Genomic DNA, 23,637 nt, shown 5'->3' on the forward strand with positions numbered 1-23,637 from the left:
CATTAGAATTAAATGAAAATTTTTTTAATGAATAAAAACCACTGATAATCATAATACACAGATAATCCACAACATTAAAACTGGAAATTGGTTTTAATGTCATTGCAGGTCAATGTGTTTAATTGTTTTTTTTTGTGAAGTCATGAAAATAAGTTTTAAATCACATTACTGATGGTTCAGAATGGCTCAAATCTGCCACCACATTAAAATCAATTACCTTTTTAATGTTGTCGCTGATAGTGTACTTCTTAATATTCCGGCCAAATAAATAGTTTGGAGACACTGGCTCCGATTCTTTATTAAAATTTAGACAAACTATTCCTGCAGCCCATATTAGTTAATTCTGCATGACTAAGGAGTTAGCAGATGTGCAGGCTTAATGCTCTCGGCAGACGGCTGAAATTGGTCGTGCAGTGATTTGAGCGTTGCACCACTGGCAGCGTGAGCACAACGATAGTATCACAAAGCTGTGACAAAGGGGCTTATCTCAAAGTAGATTACATTAATGTCATGAGTATGGCCTTGCAAGATTTAATCCCTTCAAGTCTCTGTTAAACTGACTGTAGATACCATCAAGACCACTGGAGGGAGTTTTCTGTCCTGTAATGTTTTCACAAATGACATTGCTTTAAGGTTTGCTGAGCATGTGTGCGTTCTCTCACCACTGTGAGCTTTCACTTTTCTTCAACAGTGAAATGCTTTCAGTCCTTGGTTTAAAGGTGACATTATGCTCATATTCAGGTTCATACTTTTAATGTGGGCTACCACTTGAAAAGATTAACATGCTCTAATGTACAGAAAAGGCATCAGTGTTCTCACGCTGCCCATTCCTGCAGCTCCTCTTTTCACCCTCTGTCTACAACGCCTGGATTTCTTTTAGCTCCTCCTCCCGATGAACCCCAGTCTGCTCTGATTGGCCAGCTGGCCCAGTCTGTTGTGATTGGTTAACCAATTTCAAAATGTGTAGGAAATGTCACGCCCCCTTCAGCAGAGAGAAGTGGAGATTCTTAGATTGCAGGCGGGGTTACCCCCGAAAGAGTCCAACTGTGACATCAGAGTGGGAGAGCAATGTGAACCAGTTGTTCAGAGCCAGGCTGTAGCTCACAAAAAAACGACAGGCTGGTCTTTTTTCACAGTTTGTGGGCTGGCAGGCTCCACAGATACACACATTTATGTGCATAGACACGTAAAAATAGATTTTTGCATAATATGCCTCCTTTAAGAGAAAAATATAGCATGTCTATTAATACATTTTGAAATGTAGATGTGGCTGTGTTTCACTCTTTCTCAGTGCACAGAAGAACAGCATTGAATCACAACATCACGAACCTTTTGGAAGAATTAGAAGAGCATTGATGAATCATTGCAGAGAATCATCCATGTGTCCCTGGAGAGACGGAGTATAAGAGACGTGAGATGAAATTTCGATTTCCGATGAGAGGTGCGTGGGCACTATATGAAGACACCGTTGAATGGAAAAATATAAATATAGATGTTGTGCACATAGAAGGCCATGCTGCATTGTAGTGAATCCACCTGAGCGGCTGCTTTGAGGCCCTTTCTGCTCGCACAGAAAGGACAACGTCATGAAATGGGTTCCCAGGAATGCTTAGTGCGTGCGTGTGTGTGTGTGTGTGTGAACCTTCTAGTAAAACTGATGGATCATGTTAAAGGCGTAAGAACACAAGGTGGGTTTGTGCTCGCCGTCTGACGTCTCTTTGTGCTCCGATTGAAATAGAGGCTTTGTTTTGCGGTGGAGCCATAGCTAAACCAAAGAACCAACAGTTTCCCGGCAGACAAGTAAAGGCTGCAAGAGAACGCTCTGTCAACAATGGCTGTTCTGTTGTTTTCATTGGATGAAGGTGCCGGAGCCGTTGCTGTGTTTGCTTTTCGGAAACAGCAGGAAAGTTAAAGATTACTTCTTGTAAATGTCAGCCCAAGGACAGCATTCATATTCAGCGTTGTCTTCACTGGCTGTGCGTCGTACTTAATGATGTTCCCTCCAGGTATTTGCCTCCAACACCTGCTTCTCTACAAAAGGCCCTGTTCAGCAGCATATTCCAGAATCGTATTTAGCTTTTTATCAACATGCACCTTCGTCTCTGACTGTCATGCAGCTCGTTTTAGGGTTGATGTAGGTAAATAAGTAACTTCGTGAGGTGTCAGGTAAATCATTTCCTCACTCTCTCCTGACTTCCTATCAGTTGTGCCCACACGTCTTAAAGCTTATAGTTAAACTTTTATTTTTGAAAAGAATTTCCTTTTTTTTGTTGTGTAAAATATTACTTGAAAGTGGTTGAAGATTTTAAAAGCACAATATGTTTTTTTTCCTAATGCTTGTCTCTCAATCGAAGCAATATCCAGAACAGTCAGTGTCTCCTGGTTAGAAATCCTGCAGTGTTAATCGTTCAGGTGGTTTTTATTGGACCCGCGCAAGTCTGCTCCTCTCCGAATCAAATGGTCCGGGTAATTAAAAAAAGGTAAAAAAACCACTTCGTCCCGGAGGATCTGTGAGCCGAGCCGCTGCTAAAATGTGCTCGGCTTGTTTCTCTTGATAACTTATGACCCAGACATTCAGGCGTTTTTACCCGGAGCCAAATTATCCACAGACGTGTCCTCTCTCCCGAAACAAATGGTGGTCAAATCCAGTAAAAACACAGGGCGTCTTGGAGGGGCTGTTAGAGAACCTGCTGCAAATGGGTGCTTAGCTTTTCTTCTCATCCGATGATTAAAATCCTTTGTCTGCTTCAAATATACAGTTTAAAACAACCAAGATCTAAAAATGTATTGCAGACAACCACAACGCTGACATATGCACCGCGTTTCAATGCAGGAAAAAGTTATACCTTTTTAAGCATCACCTGCTGCCTTAACACACTGGATTAAGAAGCACAGCTCTGCACTGATGCGATATTAGCTCTGTTGTCGTTTGGCTTTGATAGAACAGTTTCACTGCTCTTTGTTCTGCCAAGTGAAAGCCAGAAGAATTAATATTCTCTGCAGCAATGTCGGCTCATGAGTGGAGTGAATATTTGATGTTTGTTCGCCTCAGAAGGTGAGACAGAATACAAGTTACGGGGGAATGAGGATGTTATTTTCCCCCCCGTAGCGAATGACACTGAAAAAACCCAAGATCTAATCTAGGAACTTTCCCCTGAGAGAGCATCTGCTGACGCAGCTTCTCTGTCACACACACTCTTGCCCTCTTGTTAACTGTCGTCCACGCTCTGCTTCACACACACTCTGTGTCAATAGAGGATGTTCTTGGTCAGTCACGTTCATTCAACCTTCTCTCCCGTTTCATAATTGATATGTCTTCACCTCCCGACTTTCACTCTCTGTCTCGTGTATCTTTCCGTTTCTCTCGGAGAGGGCAGAGAACTTGCTTTCTTGCTCCAGTCATTCGTGAAAGCCAGGGTCAGGGCTTCAATCTACAGATCTGCATCATGTGGAAAGTTTCAAGATTTAAGAAAAAAGAGTATTCACCAACAGGATTGATAGATCAATCATTAAGTCATTCATCAACGCCAGACACTCTCTGGTTTCATGTCTCTCTAATGTGAGAATCTTCTGCTTTTTTATGTTTTATCATCATTTTAAACTCAGCATCTTGCGATTTTGGACTTGGTCGGCTGGACAATTTTTTAACTTTGAATAAATCCATCAAAACTAAAGCATGTTGCACAACGCTCCTCTTGTACATCATGTTTGAGTTACCAACCGTTTGCCCCAATAAAGGATATTATAGCCAACAACACAATTGAAGATTTCATCCTGGCAACATAGTGATGGGCATCTTTCTCCCACCCTTCTTTGACATTTCATAAGCTTAAAAACAAGTCAACACATCATGATGAGGAAGTCCTAACTGACAGCTATTTTAAATCATGAGATTTTTGATTGCTGGGTAATCATGGGTCACTTCTAATACGGAGATAAAATGCTCGTCTGGACGGAGTACGTTTTCAAATACTGTATTGAATAGAAGTCGTATTAGTGTGGACGGAGTCTTGAGTAGGTTTTTATGTGTACTGAAAACTCCCTGGCCATCATCTCTGGCTAACCTTGAAACTCGCAGGCTGGAGTCTGGTATGACCTTCAGCTGTACTTGATCAACAGGACTACAGTGATTTTTCAGCATTCATTTCTAAATGTAATTACAGAGTTTGCAAATGAGCACATTTTCCACAATGTTCAAATATGTTGGAATAAGTTGTTTTATTTGTACATTTATCAATATCAAATATCTATTATCCCTCTCCCCTTTTCCAATGTCAAAACAAAAAAGACAGGCTTTTAAATCCATTAGAAGAAGATTCATTTTGTCCTGAGTGGGTGGTAATTATTGATTTGTTACATCGTTGGTTCATTTTGGTGTCATTTTGAAAGGTTGCGTTAAAGATTTTTTTACCTCCGACCACAATTTATTTCTTCGCCGGGCAGCAGCTACAGCCGTCTTGTCCTCAGCGTGAGTGTCGCGGCTCAGCTCATGTGAGCTTGGTGCAGGTTGCAGATGGTTCTTTTTAATCTTAACAGTGTGGTTTTTGTTTGGAGAAGGGAAAATGTGTTGATGTGAAAGGATAAAAGGATATAAAACGCAACTTATACTAGTTTCAGACATTTTGTTCTGACTATTAAATCATGACTCTTTTGCTGCTGTATTCCTCTCATACTCTTCAAACTGAGATTTTCTCCCTCTTACCCCCCCCTTACACACACACACACACACACACACACACACACACACACACACACACACACACACACACACACACACGCTGATGCAGATGCAAAGATTACTCATCAGAGTCCACATGCAGATGTGTGTGCTCGGTAGCATTTCCTTAAGTTGTTCTGAAAATGTATGTTTTGAATATTTGACCCTGCCCCGAGGCGGTATTAATCCACAGACTCTGAGTACAGCACAGATCAGTCAGGCCGATATGCGGGTAATCATGATGCTCCGTGAGAATACGAGGAATTGGAAGCAACGACAAAAGCGGGACAGAAGCATGCTCATGAGTGTGTTGTGCAGTTATCTGTTGTTGTTTCTTTTTTTAATCAACAATCAGATGAACAGAATAAGTGCTTTGGTACTAGACACTCAAATCCAGCTAATCAACAGCTAATCAGAAAATAATTAGGAGCCTCCCAGCTTCTGCTGAGAGCTAATGACTTTGATATTAAAAACAAACAAATAGATTTATGTGACTGTGAACAATTTTGAAATTACGTCTCCAAAAATAAACACCCACTCCTACAGTAGGATTACTTTCCACTCTATGATGAGAACATATGCAATCCACCCATCAATCCATCCATCCATCCATTTTCATCCTTTATCACTGAAGGTCCAATTGAGATACAGTATCTCCTCTGACAGGAGACTTGGGCGAGGCCTATGTAAAGCTCTGATGAAAAAGTGGCAAAACTTATAGGCTGCCGTTTGATAAAACAGAAACCCTGCGCTGATCGTCGTGAACTACTCACCAACACCGCTTTCCTTTTGTCACAATCAGCGTTTAACAATTTAGAGTTCGAGTGACGAGTGGCTTCTTTCTTTCATCAGAAATGAAAAATACAAAGGGAAGACCACTTTACTTTATTTGTGAAAGTCAAGTTTCCGTGACGGATTGTACTTATGATAAATGTCAGCCCTCCTCACGCAGATCATTTGTTAAAATGTCAACCACATCATGAAACGCAACACGACAACCTTGTTTCTCTTGATGGAGAGGGAACGGCTGCACTTGATTTCCTGCATGTCAAAGGACAACACAGAATTATGTGTGTTACTTCCCCCTGACTGTGCTTTATGAACAGTTGTCTTTACATTACAGAGAACAGTAACCACCCACTGCGCCCTGTACGCTCACTTGTCAGTCTAAATCTTTTATTGATACTTTGAAAGGAGGATTGTGTGTGCGTGCGTGCGTGTGTCACTGTTAAAGACCACACACATCCGGAGATTAAATGTTCAGTCAGGTCGTCGGGTGTGATCGGCCTGCACACGACCCTCAGGTTTAAAATACAGATGTGACAAATTTAAGAAAAAAACATGAATAAATGAGCAGAGGGGCATAATGGAATCTAATGCTTTCACGTCGGTCACCAGGGGCGATTGAGTGCTTTCAATATGTAGAGGAATATCTTGATAGTCTCATTCATTTTGTATAACACAATAATCTCAACTCAAGGTCCACACACTTGCTTTTAAGCATCTGATTGTCTTCGCATCTTGTGTGAAAAGGGCTCAGGTGTCGTCACCTAACCTACTGAATGCCCATTGAGGTTTGGTCCTTGTTGTGAATGGCGATGTCCTTCAATGTCTTTCCTTGATCTTCGATTAGAATCGGTGTCTCTGACGGTATCGGCCACAGCATTTGCCATTTTTTCTTTGTGTTCCTGTTTTGCCTGAGTACATATTGTAATTATGGAGTCAAAGAAATATATCCTTTGATTAGCTACCTGTAATTTATAATTATTGTTTTTTCCTCTCGTCAATTGTCAGTTGAGCCTTAACTTCCTTTTGCCTTGAGCGACCGTGACGACATCTCACCCGTTCGCGATCTCAAAGGATTAAAGTCACCGCTGACTGCTCTCTCTCTCTCTCTCTCTCTCTCTCTCTCTCTCTCTGTTTTTCCCCTCCATCCTTTAGATTTCTTTCACTAGTTCAATTTTCTTCTTTCATCCCGTTCTCAAAAAATAGCGCCACTCACGAATACAAGTCACACTATGAGCAGACGAGCGTGACACGGGCTCACAGTTCATGAAGGAAGCGTGGCGGTAAACAAATCTGTGTGATCTCTCTTGGGCGGCGGGCTCTGACCATGGTGACTTAAATACAATGATGGAAAATGTCTCAACTGAGTCTGCTGCTCAGACAGCCGGATGTCCTCAGTTTCACCTTGGTGGAGTCCATGCATGGCTGAAGCAAATATGTATATAAAAAAAACCTGCATACTGTAGTGTATTGGTTTTTGAATGGGAATATTGGAGTTATTTCTTTTAAGAATTTGCAAACTAAGTAAAAAGCAGAAACGTCTGATATTTTGCATTTAACACCAATATCAAACAAAGCAAAGAGGCTGTTTTTCTCTAAGATGTGTACAGTGGTGTACTAGTATTCTGACATCAAAAGTCTGCACAGATGGGACAACATGCTTTACAGACAACAAACTTCAGATATGAACAAAATGCATGAAATGTTGAGCCCACAAATGGAAACATCGCCCAGACGCTCTCTGCACTTGTTGAATTTCTCCACACGACAAGCCCACGCATGTCCGGCTCGTCTCGCTCTTCTCTGCGTGTCTGTTGTCCGCGGACCAAAAGAAAAGCTCGGGATTGGAAAGAGTGCAGGGCGGGCGGGGGGGGGCGATCCGTCTGGGTTCCACACTGAGCAAAGTAGGGTCGACACAAAGGAGGGATTGAAGCACAGTGGTGCAAAACAGCGAGCGAGAGAAACAACAAGATGGTTTATACAATGTTGTGGCCCCCTTGGAAGTCTGGCTGGCCCGTGGGAGACAGTGGCACTTCTGTCAGCGTAAGGAGGAGGGTGAGGCTGCCAGGGCCACGCCACCAAAACATTAGTGATGCAGCTGGGAGAGGGAGAAATCATGTGAGGATCACACGGGGAGGTCGGAGACAAATAGGACAGAGGAGCTGGGGGTGACACTTGTGAGAGAGGAGCATGTTTAATCATGTGACAACAACGAGAGAGACACTCAACATATCCTTCTCGGTCAGCTTTGCCTTTCTCAGTGACTTTAAATTGAGCTTATCCTGAATGGACAGTGTAGTAGGACGACATTCACAAGGGATAAAGATCTGTGAGAAGGGAAGCTAAATCAAGAGCAACCAGCTACTGCAAGAGAAGTGCCTGTCCAGAGAGATAAAGGCTCTAATCATCCAGAAAAGAGCTCTTTTTGTTGTGGAAGGATGGGTACCTGCTGCAGCCGCGACCCCACACGGGAGGCTGGCCACGAGCTGGTTCCCATCAAACGCCACGCCGTCTGGCCAAGGACGGCCACGGTGGTCGCGAACGTTCACGACCATGAATTCTCCACATGGGATCTGAGGTGTGACCCGAGGTAAGCCCGGCATGAAATGACCAGACACAGAATGGCTTAGCAGAGACTGAGATTCTTCGTGGTGGCAGATGTTTTCAGGTGTTGTACCTGAGGAGTATAACGTGGATTACAGCGTGTAATCTTCTTTTGTTTCCCGGGAGAAGCACAGTTCCCTTCAGTGTAATACGCAGCCCCGTTGACACAAAACAAAACAAGTTGCGCGTGGTGTAGTTTGTCAGCTTTATGGGATTGTAATGGGGCACGAGAGACATAAAAGTAGACTCACACTGCAAGCTCTGTCGGTTTTGCGGCTCCAAATGTACACAAGTACAAGTACACACGTCCAAACACACACACACACCCCCGAGTGTGCCAGTTGTGGTTGAGTCTGTCAAGGAAGGGTTTCACTGTAAACACACACACACTCACACACACACTGATCCCCAGCTGAATGCAAACACAAGATGAATTCCACCTGACAAGACGTCTATGACAGCTTTACTGAAGTGCTCAGCACTTCGCTCTGCCTCACTCAGCTGCTCAGAACATAAAGAAGCTGGATCTCCTCCTGCTGTGGGACAAGCAAGTCTGAGGAGGAGGAGGTACTGTCCTAGAAACGACTGACTATCACTGTATTCCTCTGCCTTTTGTTTTTGCAGACAGCGTTGTGACTGAATTCCCTGAACCCAGACTGAACCTGTCATCTGTTTTTGCACAAACCCAAGCAAAGTGTCTGCTAAATTGCACTTTATTGTTTTTAATTTAATTGGGATGCTTTTTGTAAAGCTAGGATCTATTGAAGATGGAATCTTAAAAAACTGCAACTGCCCCCAGGAACAATTTGAATGTCAAAGCACCTGTGCTAAGACTTGCATCAATCCTGAGTAGTACCACTCTTTTAAATCTAGGAAGCTGAGTAAATGTGTAGGCTGTGCTGAGAGGCTAAATATGCCTCCAAACGCAGTGACTGGAAATGAAAGTGTGGTAGAGAGCTGCCCAACGAATCCTTTTGATTTAACAACAACAAACATTGTTTGTCTGATTCTTCTAGAACAACACATGCTGAAGCAACATCAGATAGCCTGCATTTTACACAACTGTTGAAAAATAACTTTTACATTTTATGGTGTGAGAACAGGATGGTTAAGGTATGTTTAGGTGTATTACATAATTGACTTGGTTTGGGCTCAAAGTACATAACTGACGTTGGTGGAAAATTGTGGTTTGGGCTAAAATGACTTCTTTGTGGAGGTTATCAGAGCTTTGTTGCCAGGAATAAATACTTGGCTATGATTAGATAATTATTGTGGTCATGGTTAAAAAAAGAAAAGAAAATGAAACAGGGATCTCCTGAGTTAAAGTTCAGTGATTTGTGAGGTGAAAGTTGTGACTTTGTCTTTGTGGATTGAGTAGTACCTGCAGCATTAACATACTACTGTTACCTTTATCTTTAACGAGTGTTACTTTAGGGCTGATGTACTGAATGTATGCTGTATGCTTTTAAGGTACATGTATCAGTACGACTGTAATACCCTGAAATACAGAAACAAACTTCTAGTGGAGAAAGAGGCACTGGCTGGTTATTACTGAAATATATAGTGAAAATACAAAAAACTAACTTACATTGTAGGCAGATAACACTATTCACGGAAACTCGCAGCATCATATATATCGTTTCGGTTAACTCTTCTCCAGCTATCTACCAGGCTCTGCTTAACGCAGAAATATTGAGGTAAATATGTAAACCACCCCCTCAACTCCACGGCTTTGTGTTTGACACTGGCAGCGCTTTGTTCTCAGTGTGTTGCTCCCTTCACCGGTCGTGAAAGTATTTGCTCTCCAGAGGCATCTAAAGTCTGTCAGCATGGATGTCTATCACGGGTGGAGAGCTGTTGCTTTCGTATGTGGAGAATTATTCAGGAGGTAGATTTGGTTATTTAATGCTCTCCCGACGTGACACCATTGATCATCACCTCAAAGTCAGTAAAGGGAAGGACTTGCTGTTCGATTTTTCTGCCCCCCCCCCCACCCCTGGTGCCTCTTTGTGAATCTGTCTCACTCCCCCAGGGTAATGATACTGATTTAATCATGACAGAATTAGGAAACGGTTGTCGCGAAGCCTCCCTGTGGGGCTGGACATGGTTACATGTCAGATTTGTTTACGCGATCACTCCACTGTGTGAACAAAGTCACCAGTCTAGTGTTTTGCCATGTGTGGGTGCTGGTGAATTCCTTCGGCGGATCAAGACCCCACCGACTCATTCTCCATTTTCTACAATGGCAAGATTATTTATATGAACATGAATTTGACAAGAATAACAAAGAGATGAGTGCGGGTGATGAATAATTCAGAGTTAAAGGTAACCTAATTTCAAAGGTGATCGAATCTTTTATCCGCCACATGCTTGTTCAAGCTCCGTTGTCATAAGTCAATGCTGCGTTCTGATCTTTTCTATTGTTGACAGAACAATTAGCAGACTGCTACCGGATGAACGGAGAGGTTCAGGACTCCAGAAAGAGTTGCCGCGGAGGGTTTTGTTGGGGAGACCTCTCTGTTGCAATAGTCTTGACTGAAAGTAGAAGTGTGGATGAAAGTCTTAATCTCCCGTGAATCCTCTGATCCATCCCTCTTGACATCTTCTAAGATCATAGTACATAATACCTCAGTACTCTGGCTCTCGGATGGATGGAGGGGTTGGTCTGTCAGTCTGGCTGTCGACCCACTGCTACGGTCCCGACTGAAACGTGTCAACAACTTCACTCTGTATTGGCATGAAATCTTGCCTACAGACCTTCAGTGTTCCCAGACGCTGTCTACATCTGTGGCCTTGATTGCAATGAAGTATGTTAAACACATTCATGTCCCACTCATGTTGATTCGTAACAACTTTGGTAACACCTTCAGTTTCTCATCTAGTGCCCTCAAAGGCATGTACAATTAATGACATACCCATCAGCCTCATCGTATTTATGGACCATTTATGGAAGACAATCTGTAGATTATTTTCTCGATTAATCGATTAGTTGTTTGGTCCAAAAAATTGTTTTGTCCGCACACCAAAGATATTTAGTTTACTGTCACATAGGAGCAAAGAAACCAGTAAAGATTTACATTTAAGCTGAAATCATATAATTTTTACTTTTTTCCCCCCATAAATCTACTTTAACCGATTAATCGATAATCAAAAAAAGTTTGCCATTAATTTAGTAGTTGATTACTAATCGATTAATTGATTAACTGTTGCCGTTAAATAGAAAATAAAAATGTTAATTCAAGTAGAATTATTACAATATCTGCAGAGGACGTTTCTGTCAAGTTGCATTGTGGATACAGTCACCTCGAACTCAAACGCTGCTCATGTTCTTGTATGTATGCACAATAGTCTCTCCAAGCCACTGGGACACACTCAGTTACTCGTGTCTGTCCGTGTTTGGTATTCAGGTGGTAAATCTCCTGTTTGGTTGCCGCCAAGCACTGTGTGTTTTGACTGAATCAGGTTAGCAGTAAAAAGCAGTCCATTAGGGAAAAAGACTGCCTTTGTCCAGTCCCCCGGGGTATTGTAATAATAAACCACAGACCGTAGCAGGAGGCAGCTGGGTAGAGAAATCTGTTGTTTTTTTCTCTCCCTCCAATTCTATTTTGTGAATTGTTTTCACACCTCAGAGTAATAGGATTGATAACAGGATGTTTTGAAGTGGACTCGCTCATGAAGCCTTCATGAAGCTATTAAAGCAGTAGTTATTATGGTATATGAGTGAAATTTACAAAACAACAGTTTTTCTTCAAGATGTTCTTCTGAGGTGTTGATTCAACTTTTATTTTGGAGGCTGTGCCGAGAGTTGTGTCTGATATTTTGTCTGCCCTTATTAAAGAAAAATGTCAGACACCTGTCAGTATAACACAATAGGATGCAACAAGACCAGCCATCAAAATATGATCATCAAATAAAAAAGCAACACAGCTCAAACTGTTCAAATTAAAACTAGATTAAAACATAAAGGTACAGATTATTAGCTCTGTTCAGGTGTACCTAATGAACTGGCAACTGAGTGTATGGAGGGTTCTCTTTTTAAGCAATGAACCAAAAGGTAAACAGTTCTACTCTTTCAATTTACCTGCCATTAAAAGTCAAATATTGACCTTTGCTGTACGACAATTTCCATTCTGTGACATTTCCAAACAACGGGGAGGCGATGCAACGAGTCATGTGAAGAATTCCCCGTTTTGATCGGCGCTAAAGGCCTCGCTGAGCCTGAATGCTCCCAGAAATACTCCTGGCCTTTGCTCAGGCGTAATTCTTGCTGCCTTGTCGCACAGCGGTGCAATTGTGAGGGCCTCATTACGACAGCCACCATCCAAAGACGGGCTCATTATGGCACACTGTGAAATGTGGTTAAAGATGACACCACTTAACAGACGCTAGGTGCATTTTAATCAACAGAGAAATTATTTGACCTGGATAACTGGTCATTAGTTGTCCTGTCTGAATTGCCAACATACGACTATACCGCTCCGTTAATTCGATTTATTTTCCCCTCTGCTGCCCCGGTTTTTATCTCATTCACACGACTCCATGAGTCTCCTGGCGGCACTCCTATCTGTCCTGCTCTCACCTCCACGGTGACAACGTTTTCACACTTAAGCGGAAACTGTCAAGTGTAACCTTGGATTTCCTTTCATGTCACTGTAATGATGGACTGACAGTGGCCGCTCATTCTGTTCGCGGCAGTCACTGTCGAGCCATTCACTGTCTGTGCCCTTTGAAGGCTCAATGAGAGGGGGCACTTTTTGGGAGGGGAGGTTGAGCTCCTTCATTTTTTAGTTCACAAAGAAGCAGCAAGGAGCCGGTCTTTGCCATTTTAAGGATAAACCAAGTAATTCCAGTTCTTATATCAGAATAATGGAGATACATACGATTCGTTTTCATTATATTGGATCAGAGGCTAAGTTAATGGATTGCAATTGAGATGTTCTTATCTAAAGCAAATTAAAATGTCCTCTAAGGCATGATTCTCAGATTCCAATGCGTCAATAAGATTTCAGGCTCACATCACAGTGATGTAAGCAAAAAGGGGAAGGAGTCTGAATACCTTCTGAAGCCACCATGGAATTTCACTAGAATTCCATGGCAGCAGTGGCGAGTATTAGAGCTGAATTGTCTGAGCAGTATGACAGACAATAATGACAATAATTATGTGAGCGGACTGATGGTAAAGTCATTTTTTACAAATAGGTGCTTCAACCAAGTAAGCGGTGAGGTGCTTGAAATAATAATCAAAGCTGTATTTTTGTTGAAGTCTGTTTACTAAATCTGAACTCTTTTGAATCCAATAAGGATTCCACATGTTTTCAGCTTTGAACATTTGATCTAAAATCATAAAAAGCAAAAACTCTGTCTCTCTCTTTTCAAAATGAGGGCTGCCGTGGCATAGATCCAATGGTGTTAGATTTTTCCACCAACAGCTCCCTCAAGTGTTTTTATTTTTATTGAAGGATCAATGCAGTGCAGTTTTTACCACTTTCTCATTTTTGAAACGTAGTGTTGTAGCTGCACTTCTCTGAGCCGCTGAGGGGTTCTGTGTCCTGAGAGCTGATCAGGATCCCGTGGTGCCCAGTTAGCGACCTGTCATCTCCATCCCAGACCAGTTAGTCAAGCTCTGAGTGACGGCCAGTGTATAAGTACTTTTTTTGCCTGGAAAAGGTGAACTCAACCAGCCTGTCTGCGCTCGACTTTGAACTTGTGTCTCTGTAGAGTGAGGATGAGCTCAAGAGAGAGATTTACAAAAGAGGAAAGTCATGCTGCAGCTCTCTTCCTGTGTCTTCGACTCTCAATACATACAGAGATGCCATTTTTTGGGGGATTTAAGTATTGTGCCGTTTGCTGGATTGCATAAATATGAGGCAAATTAGTCTGCTACTGTGCCAGCAGCTGATCTTATTATTATAGTCCACACCTAGTAAGTTAAACCCTTTCAAACATCCACACGTACATTCCTATATTTGCAGTGCGGCGATACAATTATCTTTTTTTATCAGTTTACACAACCCGCAGGTTGATATGCTGCTGTTCATATTCAATTCCTCTTGTTCTATCTCATTACACTTTACTGCTGCCAGAGCCCGGTTTTCTCAATAGGATCATTACACGTTTCATTCTGTCTTTGTGAGGACTATTCATGCCTCGCATACCAACAGGGATGTGCTGTGTGTGTAAATGAAGAGCCTGTTGTGATTAATTCATACAAATATGATACAGCAACGGAGACGTGAATAAAGAAGAGGGAACTTGAGAAAATCTGATCTATATTTCCGTTTAATCTAGAGCTGAACATCTTATGTTTATTAGAATTGCAGTGTGAAAGGACTACATTTGATCATAGCTTACATTATTATGTTTTAACAAGCAGCAGTAATGAATCATAATAATGACAATTAAACCTTCTCTTGAAAATAGCAAAGTTTAATTTGAAGTTATATTTCATTATTGTATCGTGTTATTGTCATGTAAAAAACGAAAGCTTTGTGATTATTATTGCTTCACATTTGTTTTAACCAATTTTACACTTTTGGGTTTCAGGTATTTTCCCAAAACATTTCAGCTCTACTTTACCCATGAATAATGTGGCCTTCACGACATTCCATAACATATCATAACGGACTTATATTTCTCATTAGTCTAATCTCGTGGCATTAAGTGGTGCGTGTTCACATGGCAACCAACTGAATACCCCCCCTCACCCCACCCTGCCACCATGTAGGAGAACCTACGGTGGCCTTCAGGTAACATTTGCTCTCGAGAGTTTGTCTACATGGGTTGTTTCTGAGAGCTACTGTAGCATGATGCTGCAACATGGCAGACACCAGGGAAGATGAGTGTTTAATCTTATAATCTTGTAATCACCTGAAGTCTTAATTTCAGGTGATAACATAATATTTCAAACATAATTAATGGCATATTATGTTGTATTTGTGCTGATAAATCCCCCTAAATCCTATAGAATGGACCGTCAATATTCTTTTGTTGTTTAATTTGATAAGGCAAAGAGATGAGTGTTAATCAGTTTGACACAAATCCAAATCTTTCCGTCTTTGCGTTTCTCTCTCCTCTGGATCGGATCCAGCATGTGAAAAGGTTTCTGCTAATTGTGGTGTCGTTCTCGAGCCCGTGAGATGGAGAGACGCGAGGCCTCAAGGCCTGATGAAAGGAAAGGGCTCAGAGGAGGTGTATTAATAGTTGGGCTACGTCGTGCGACTGAAGATTGAAGAATGTGGATCAAAAGATCCCTGAGGATATTGAGACACACGCACACGCTGACGTTATTGCGTCATGAAAGCTAAGAAGGGTTCTCCAAAAAACGACGAGTGTGTTCCTGAATTATGAGCCAGATAATAGTACGTCATCCACCAGAAGCTTTCATCTGGCTTTCTCAGAAACAACCCATGTACTCCTCCATCTTCGTGCACAGAGACTGCACATGTGCATACAGTACATATCTCCCGTTTCCATATACTTTTTGATATTTCTTTTCTCCTTTGCTCTCACACATTTTTCCCTCGGCTCGTGCTATTTAGCCGATTCTCCCGAAACTTCCTAGCGGCTGAATGATTGATCAAGGCCTCTGGAGGATACTTATATAGAGTCCCACCAGGCGGTGACTGAGAGCAGCCGAGGTGGAGGAAATGAAGAGCTAACACTGAGATTGTGTCTTATTTTAGAAGGAGAGAAAGTGTGGCGACAGGAAAAACGTGGGAAACAAAAATTAATGCGTGCGTGCGTGCGTGCGTGCGTGTGTGCGTGCAGTTTAAAGTGAGTGTGGATGGAAGGGGTTTAGGCTGCGGGATCGCGATAAGCTGAACCACAGGCCCAATCGCACTCCTGCCATCTCACCCACTGACATCATGATTCACCACATGCTGTCAACCGTCTGCAAGATGACAGCCGCTGAAGAATGTGTGTTGCATGTGCGTGTGCTGCAAGTGCATCGCGTGCCAAGCGTGTGCACGTCTGTGTTCACCTGCTATGTGTCTGCACACGCACGGACGCACCGAAGTGGATATTGATAATGCTTTTATGTGCACCTTGCATCTGTGCAGCAGTGAAGCTGTGCTGAAGATTGTGCACCCCTTGTGTGTGTGCGTGCGTGTTGTGTCTGTGTGTGTGTGGGTGGGTGGACAGGCGAGCAAAGGTGGAAGCAGCCCACCCCCTTTCTCAGACGAGGAGAGCCGAGGCAGAGACAGAGGAGGGTGGAGAAAAAGGAAGGAGCAGTGTCCTCTGTGTTTCCAACCCCTGATTAGATTGTGCCAGAATTAAATTTCACTATAAAAACAAACAGCGGGGGACTCTCTCCCTTCCACTTTACTTTCTATGTTCTTTTCAAACCCTGCACCCACCCACCCACCCACTCCCTCGCTCCCTCCCAATCACTTCTTCCTTTAGCTTCCTGCCTCCTTTTGTTACTCTTTCTGCGTTCTCACCGCAGCACAGGGACATGATGTAACTGGCCCAATTACACCACAACTGATGATGTTTCTCGAGGTTGTGCTAATAAATTGGAGTGTGTGTGTGGTGTCAGAGGTCAGCAGGCAGCGACGCTCGCCCCGCGGTGTTAACCCTTCTGTGAAGAAATCGAGATTTACCTTACGACCCTTTCGAATGAAGCAACGCATGGTTATTTTCATTACCAATGATCCTGCTGATTATTTTCTTGATTAGTTGATTAATGGTGACACTTGAATGTCAGTGAGTTGTGAGTAGTTCCACCAATGCATGACCTTCAGATTGCTACATGTGAGTAGTTTAAGAAATAAAAACCCTTGACTTCACTCTAAGGTTAAAGAAAATGAACATCTTGTGTACAATTTTGTGGAATATTGCTCGCTATGATCAGAAATCGATCTGCATGATACGAGCTCATACTGCTCCCGTCGCTGTAAATTCTGTCGGAGTTAACGTTCTGTGAAATATCTCGAGTGAAAGCCCCAGAAGGGACCCGGTGAGTCAGTCTTCTTACCGGATTAAATGCATTGAAATCTGCCTGAAGTGGACACTTCGCGAGAAAGGCACGATCCCTTTTTTGATAACTGTGTGTGTGTGTGGGGGGGGGGGGGGGTTAGCGGTCGAAGAATGCAGCGACCCGACATTCCCTGGGCCGTGTCTGGGGATTTTCCGCGGCTGATTGGGAAACAGTCCATCGTGGTCGTGAGCGCCAGAGGCCCGTGATGTGAGACGAGCCCCCGCTCTCATTAGGCTGATGGATTTTCATTTCACACGGAACAGTGATGCAAGGCGATAGTAAGAGCGTCAGTGCGTGGTGTAAGATGTCCTTTATATAAAAGAGTAGAAATACTCTACGGGGAGAAGGCTCCACCAGCCAACATTCACGCTTCCATTTATCACGGTAAGAGTTCTTGTCGTGCTCCTCAACCTGTATCATCAAATTACCTGGGAGGAGTGAAAATCCCTCCTTCTTTTTTTTTGGCACAAATATTTTACCAGGTAATCCAGTGACTGCATGGTTTTAGCCACATTCCTGTCCAAACTTTCCATATATCAGATTACACATCCGGACTTTGACCCGCAGTGGGCGAAGCCGCCGCTCTGGCAGCCTCGTCGTGACTGTGTCACCGGCCCTTCCCTGAGTGCAGCCGTGTCGTCCTTGCAGCAGGGTCACAACGCGTCTCTGCTTAGTAGGGCACTGGAGTAGCGCACCTCTCCGGGGAGACGGCACGTCTCCGTTTAGCTGCGCGGAGGTGACCTCTCACCTGCACGACCGCGGGCTGCTGTGAGTAACCTGACGTAGATGACAACAGACTGTTGCCGTCAGCTCTGCTTTCTATGCATCTGTGTGGCTCCTCCCATTTCTGTGCCTTGGCTGTCTTGCATTCCGTCTGTCGTAAGCTTTCTCCAGATGGGCTGTGTTTGTACGCAACTGAGCCTCTCACTTTATTACCTTAATAGTATCACTATGATATTATTGTTGGTATGATTGTGTTTTTGTGGTATCAGTTTATATGAGGACAAGGCAAATGTATGCAAAATCAATTGTGTTGATATTTCTGTGCAGGAATCAGGTTGTACAAGTACAACTGTAATAATTACTGGGTGCCCCTGGTTCATGATCACATATATAATGAGCTGAAATGACTCAATCAATGAAAGGAAAACATGACAAACATGATGTAGTCGGATGTCAGATTTTCTCATGTATTGGTGATAGTATATTATTATAATTATTCACTATTTACCCTGTAAATAGCTCTCATAGTGAATAGTTATATACTTTCGTTACTGGGTCTTCCCGGCTGAGTGCTGCTCTACGATGCCACCCGTTCCTCCTGTGCAGATCTTCAAAGACGAGCAGTTGAGGTGTAAACATTCTTTCTGGCCGTAAAATACATATTTTACAGTGATTACGCAACCACGTTTGACTACAGTCGTAATTGCCCCGGCAAAGGTGTGAGCATGGGCTCTGTGCAACGAGTTTGTGATGAGGTGGTGGAGAAGAAGAGAATTCCCCCTTCCAACACAGATGGACATGACAATAGATGACGTGCATACTCTCTCTCTCTCTCTCTCTCTCTCTCTCTCTCCCTCCCTCCTCTCAGCGGTGTGTATCCTGCCAGATTACCATGAGGCGGGAAAAGGAATGTAGCGCCGCTGTTTGCGTCTTCCTCCTTCTCTCGCTCTCTTACTTTTACCTCTGATACTCTGTCTCACTGCCACCTCCCGCCTTTTTCTCTTCCTCCCTCTCTCTCTCTCCCTCTCTCACTTCCCTCTGTGAGTATGCTCAGTCATTCAGCTCCGTGGACCGCTGTCGTGTCGTGAGGCTGGAGAGCCGGTGGTCGGAGAAATACGCGCCTGCTGCCGGCACTGGCTTCCTCAGAGACAAACTGGACAGAGCGGAGGGAAGAGGGACCGCGGATCTTTTAACCTGCCCGTGTCGAGGAGAGGTGGATCAGTGGCGCCCGTGAACTTTGGAGAGAATTCCCTACACATGCAGAAGACGTAAACAGGCTCCTCTCAGGCATCAGGGATTGCTGGAGAGAAAAAAAGGAGGTCTCTGAAATCTGCCGCTCATCATGAACCCGGTGTGAGGTAAACGTGCATGCGAGATGCTCGACAAAAAACCCAGAGCCGAGTCCTCCGAGATGCACAGTCTAGACACATATTACGCATGATTTAATGGGCAAAAGATACAGCTCAGCAAGGTTAACCTCAAAGACATCTGTTATACCTGATCACACCTGCGCTGTGTGGGGAAATGACTGGCTGGAGGCAGGATTAAAGGAGTAACCTGTGATGTCAGTCTTCACCTGGGGCAGTCGTCTGACACTCTGCTGAGTAGCCGTGGTGTAGTCGCGGGGGGAGAGGGAGGGAGGGGGGGTGGCAGGGGGAGCCGTCTTCATTTCCAGGTGTGCAAACCACAACCAGACTTGACTCACCTGACATCATCCCTGCTCTACTCATTTTCTCACCTCGCGTTCTGAGTAATCCCCGCTCTCAAACCCGCCGCCGCCAGCTCCTGTCTTCTCCCCATGGAGCCGCCCAAGAGACGGGAGAAGGGAGATGCTGATTAATGTTGCTTCCCTGGCAGCCCGACTCTGATTCCGCAGCACCAGAAATAGACGGCCGAGAGAGAAACGGCGGCGGCACCCGTGAACTGTTATTACTGTAGAACAAGACGAGCACCATGTGGAACCAGTCTGGATACTGCAATCACATACCTCACGCTGGATATCCCTTCTACCATGCGCCCTGCAGGTGAGCCATCTCCAACTCTGCAATCGCTCCGTAACTTGTTAAAGTCACCCACTTTTGTCTTTGCTCTGGGACAAAATTCAGTGTATTTACGATGCTTGATAATGAAATTTATTCTGATCACTTAAATTTCCGATGTCCTTTAAGGGTCCAGGTGTGGCTGAAGATTTCTTTGAGAATTGCTTTAGGGACAGTTGTTGATCAGAAGGGTGCGGTGTAATGCACCCCTTTTCAATTTATACTAAGTGGAGGGGTTTAAGTCTTTTCAGCAGAGCTTGTGACCAAACTGGTTTGTCTGGAATGTTGTTTTAACAGCACCAGGAAACTGGTTTTGCGCGTGCAGAAGAAAAGTCAGTGACTTGGCGGGTTTGTTGGTCAGCGGGACCAAAGGTAAAGATAACCTGTTTCTCTCTTTTTAAAACGTTGGATTCCAGCAGATATTACATAGGATTTGACTGGTCTTCTTCCATTTTGTACCTGGTTGTCCCCCCACCGAAGCAGTAATGACATCACTACATTTATCACGCGGTTTCAGATGTGACCCACTCACAAATGAACACCATCAATCCTCATTCCCCCGAGGGGAGAACGGACCCCTGCCTGTACGCCTCTTTTTCCTGCCACATACTGTAATAGTGTCTAACCTCTAAATGCTGTTGCAGCACGGCCTTCAGAATACTAATTCACCATTACTAGTTCTTCATGAAATTCCTTGAGCATAATGAGGAGATTTTGGTTTTTAAATTAATAACATGAGAAATGATGAACAAATAACTGTGGGCAAGTGCACATGCATTGTAAAAGCTCTTTTCATCTATCCATGCTGTGCACATAGTTAATGTGAATTTGTTGGTCTTGGTTCACCAGCAACAGGAGCAGCGAGTGTGGTCGGCTCCAGGGGGGCAGAGGGATGTAGCCGACGAGTGAGTCATACCTCAGACCACTGGGCAGGTCAATGACCTGTCAGATCGGCCAGCTAATGGCAGCGAGAGCGAGATAGTGTGTGTGTGTGTGTGTGTGTGTGTGTGTGTGTGTGTGTGTGTGTGTGTGTGTGTGTGTGTGTGTGTGTGTGTGTGTGTGTGTGTGTGTGTGTGTGTGTGTGTGTGTGTGTGTGTGTGTGTGTGTGTGTGTGTGTGTGTGTGTGTGTGGCTGAGAATGCACAGGAATCCAGGAAATAGCCCTGAGCTCGGAAAACAAACGAAGCATCGCTATTCACTCCCACTTCAGTCTCTGGTGGCGAAGTACTCTGACTCACACGATGAGTGTTCCACCTGTAGCCCCAACCGCCTCATGGTTTTCGAGTCAAATTTGCATAAATGTGTTATCCGGCATGCTCGCAGATGTGTTAGAAAACCAACTGGATGGCTGCAGGAGATGAAACTTGAGTTTTTCTTCCTTATGTCCGTGTTTATTTTTGTGAACAAATCAGCGTCTTCCCGGTCGCTTATTTTCTGCACAGTTTCCCATCTTTATTTTGAATCCTCTTTGTTTGGATTAACTCTCCTCTGAGGGAATTTTCTGTTCACCTGCAGGAAATATTGCAAGATTGACTGCTGTGCAAAATGATAGAATTAACACCTAAAGCTCACTGACCAAAGGGTGAACATCTTCTTTTTTTTTAAACGCCTAAAGTACATCTTTGTTTATCGTTGGGGGGAAGAGATAAGGCTTCAATATTGCATTTGTTACTCCAATGAAATTCTAAAGTTTTATATATGAGCGCCTCCCTTAACTAGCAGACCTCTGCACATGCAATTCAAACAGCTTTAAAAAAAAAAAAAAATGAAAGTAATAATTTGCATGAGAGAAATAGAAGCGGCGACGGTGCAATGAAGCTCGTTCTGTGAACACAGTGAGGGTTGATTGATCCGTCGGCACCGCTAGAGTTAATGATTCCCTCACCTGTCAACAGGCGCACTGTTGACACCCCCAGGCTCCACCTCCATTCTCCTGCTCGATCCAGCGTGTTTACGTTCAAATGACAGGTTGTTCACTCGCTGTTTGAGAAAGTCCTTGGCCAGACTCTCACTGTTTGTCCCGCTAATCCGGCATAAGCCGGCAGCGTCGGTCTAACACAGAGGCTTGAGGTGAGTGTGAAGGCCTAATGAGGTCCTGCGTCTGGTTGCGTCAGAGTATTGATCGTGTTATTTGTGTGTGTGCTGTGTTTTTAGACCCGTTGATGAAAGATGCAGATAGGATGGAAATGTTTGATATTTGATTTGGAGTGCAGGATATTCTACTGTGTGATTTTACTTCTCTGATAAATAAGTTAAGAAAGTCAATATTTATTTCTATTATCATAAAGTAACGATTTACAGTATTTGTGTTTGTGTGTGTGTGTGTGTGTGTGTGTGTGTGTGTTGTATTGCATTTCGTGGCATTTAAAAAGAGTATTTGGCTACAAGCAGAAAAAAATGCGTGACGTTAATGGGGAGTGACATGACAAAGGTCACGACACGGATTCGAACTCAAAACTCAGCATGTGTGGAGTTACCCAGACACCCTAGGGTTGTGTGCTTGTGTGCATTTAACCTTATTGAGAAGATTTTACTTTGTATATACTGTACTGTGTGTGTGTGTGTGTGTGTGTGTGTGTGTGTGTGTGTGTGTGTGTGTGTGTGTGTGTGTGTGCGCGGCTGTCAGCCTCACAACGCTTCAAGGATGTAAATGGATTTGGGCTGGTGTCCCAGCAGGGGGTGAAAGAAGGATTGTCTGAAAGCCTTTGCTTCATTCCTGCACACTCACGTGCGCACACACACACACACGCCTGCGCACACAATAATTTAATAATGCAACTTCCAACAACTCATGATTGACTCTGTTGTACCTTAAGAGCCACGCTTAACCTCTCTCTAATATTTAAGACAGCAAAGTGTTTGTGATCAGCTGCTGATCTCTCAACGTGGACTGAATAATGTTTGAGACAAATTAAACCTGCCAAGAGGAAAATTTATTACAGTGGTGCTATCGCTGCCATCTTTAGTTTAGTTCATGGAACACATTTGCATAAAAGGATTCCTTGCTTGTGAAGGAACGAAGGCAATGAGCTTTTGGCGTAAAACTTCATCTGAAGGCAAAGCGGGGCCGAATGTGAGGAAAGGGTGAAGGGAAATAACTATGGACTGAGGGACACTGTAATGATACAACAGGTCGTGAGGTGCAAAAGACCTGTGTAAGTCACCCCCCCCCCCCCCCCCCCCCCCCCCCCCCGAAAAAAAACATGTCCCTGACAGTTCAGAACATATCTGGTGAAATTAAAATTGATTTTTCACATTGAACTTCTTCACACTACCTCTGTGAGCTATCAAATATTGCCATATTCGCTCTGTATAACCAGCCACTGTACTGTACAGCAGGCGAATAAAAGGAGCGCTGGCTGGATTTTATTGCCCTTTGTGTATTAGTGTAAATGTTGGCACCGGATGAAAATGTGCTAACTTCACACTATTATGGCATGAACTGAAAATAAGACTAAAGGTTTGAATGTAATAGGTAATAAGATTCGGCTCATAGTTTATTTTGAGACAGAGAAAGGGGAAATGACTCTGCCTTTAAATAAATTATAAATGCTAAAAAATGTCTTGACTTGTATGGCCACAAATTGATTCAACAACCTGCGCGCACGCACACACACATTCCACGACATTGAAACAGAAATACAATTGCAAAGTACAGCTCAAGCATCTGACCATGCATCTTGTTTTGGGCGTCTCTGCAGGAGAACGTGTCATTCAGTCTCTAGCCGTCTGCTCGTCCTCCAAAGTGTTGACACTGCTGCGGCTGCAGGTTTGAGACACTGAGACAAA

General features: G+C 43.7%; 1 protein-coding gene across 11 annotated transcripts in view; it reads left to right on the forward strand.

The window, feature by feature from the left end:
* LOC118315966 (pleckstrin homology domain-containing family A member 7) overlaps nucleotides 1–23,637 on the forward strand; it is a 119,418-nt gene that overhangs the window by 13,594 nt on the left and 82,187 nt on the right. Inside the window, exon 1 of one of the 11 annotated variants that reach the window (XM_035643685.2) lies at nucleotides 7,916–8,093. The exons of 7 other annotated variants lie outside the window; for them this stretch is intronic. In XM_035643685.2, coding sequence (XP_035499578.1) covers nucleotides 7,942–8,093 — 152 coding nt within the window. In that variant the 5' untranslated portion in view covers nucleotides 7,916–7,941. Of the gene's footprint in view, nucleotides 1–7,915; nucleotides 8,094–17,692; nucleotides 17,856–19,455; nucleotides 19,835–21,843; nucleotides 21,919–23,637 lie in introns of those variants that run through there. 3 more of the 11 variants (XM_035643692.2, XM_035643687.2, XM_035643693.2) reach the window with 3 other exon arrangements.

The sequence above is a fragment of the Scophthalmus maximus genome, chromosome 7 (genome assembly GCF_022379125.1).
Source record: "Scophthalmus maximus strain ysfricsl-2021 chromosome 7, ASM2237912v1, whole genome shotgun sequence".
Classification (NCBI taxonomy): Eukaryota; Metazoa; Chordata; class Actinopteri; order Pleuronectiformes; family Scophthalmidae; genus Scophthalmus; species Scophthalmus maximus.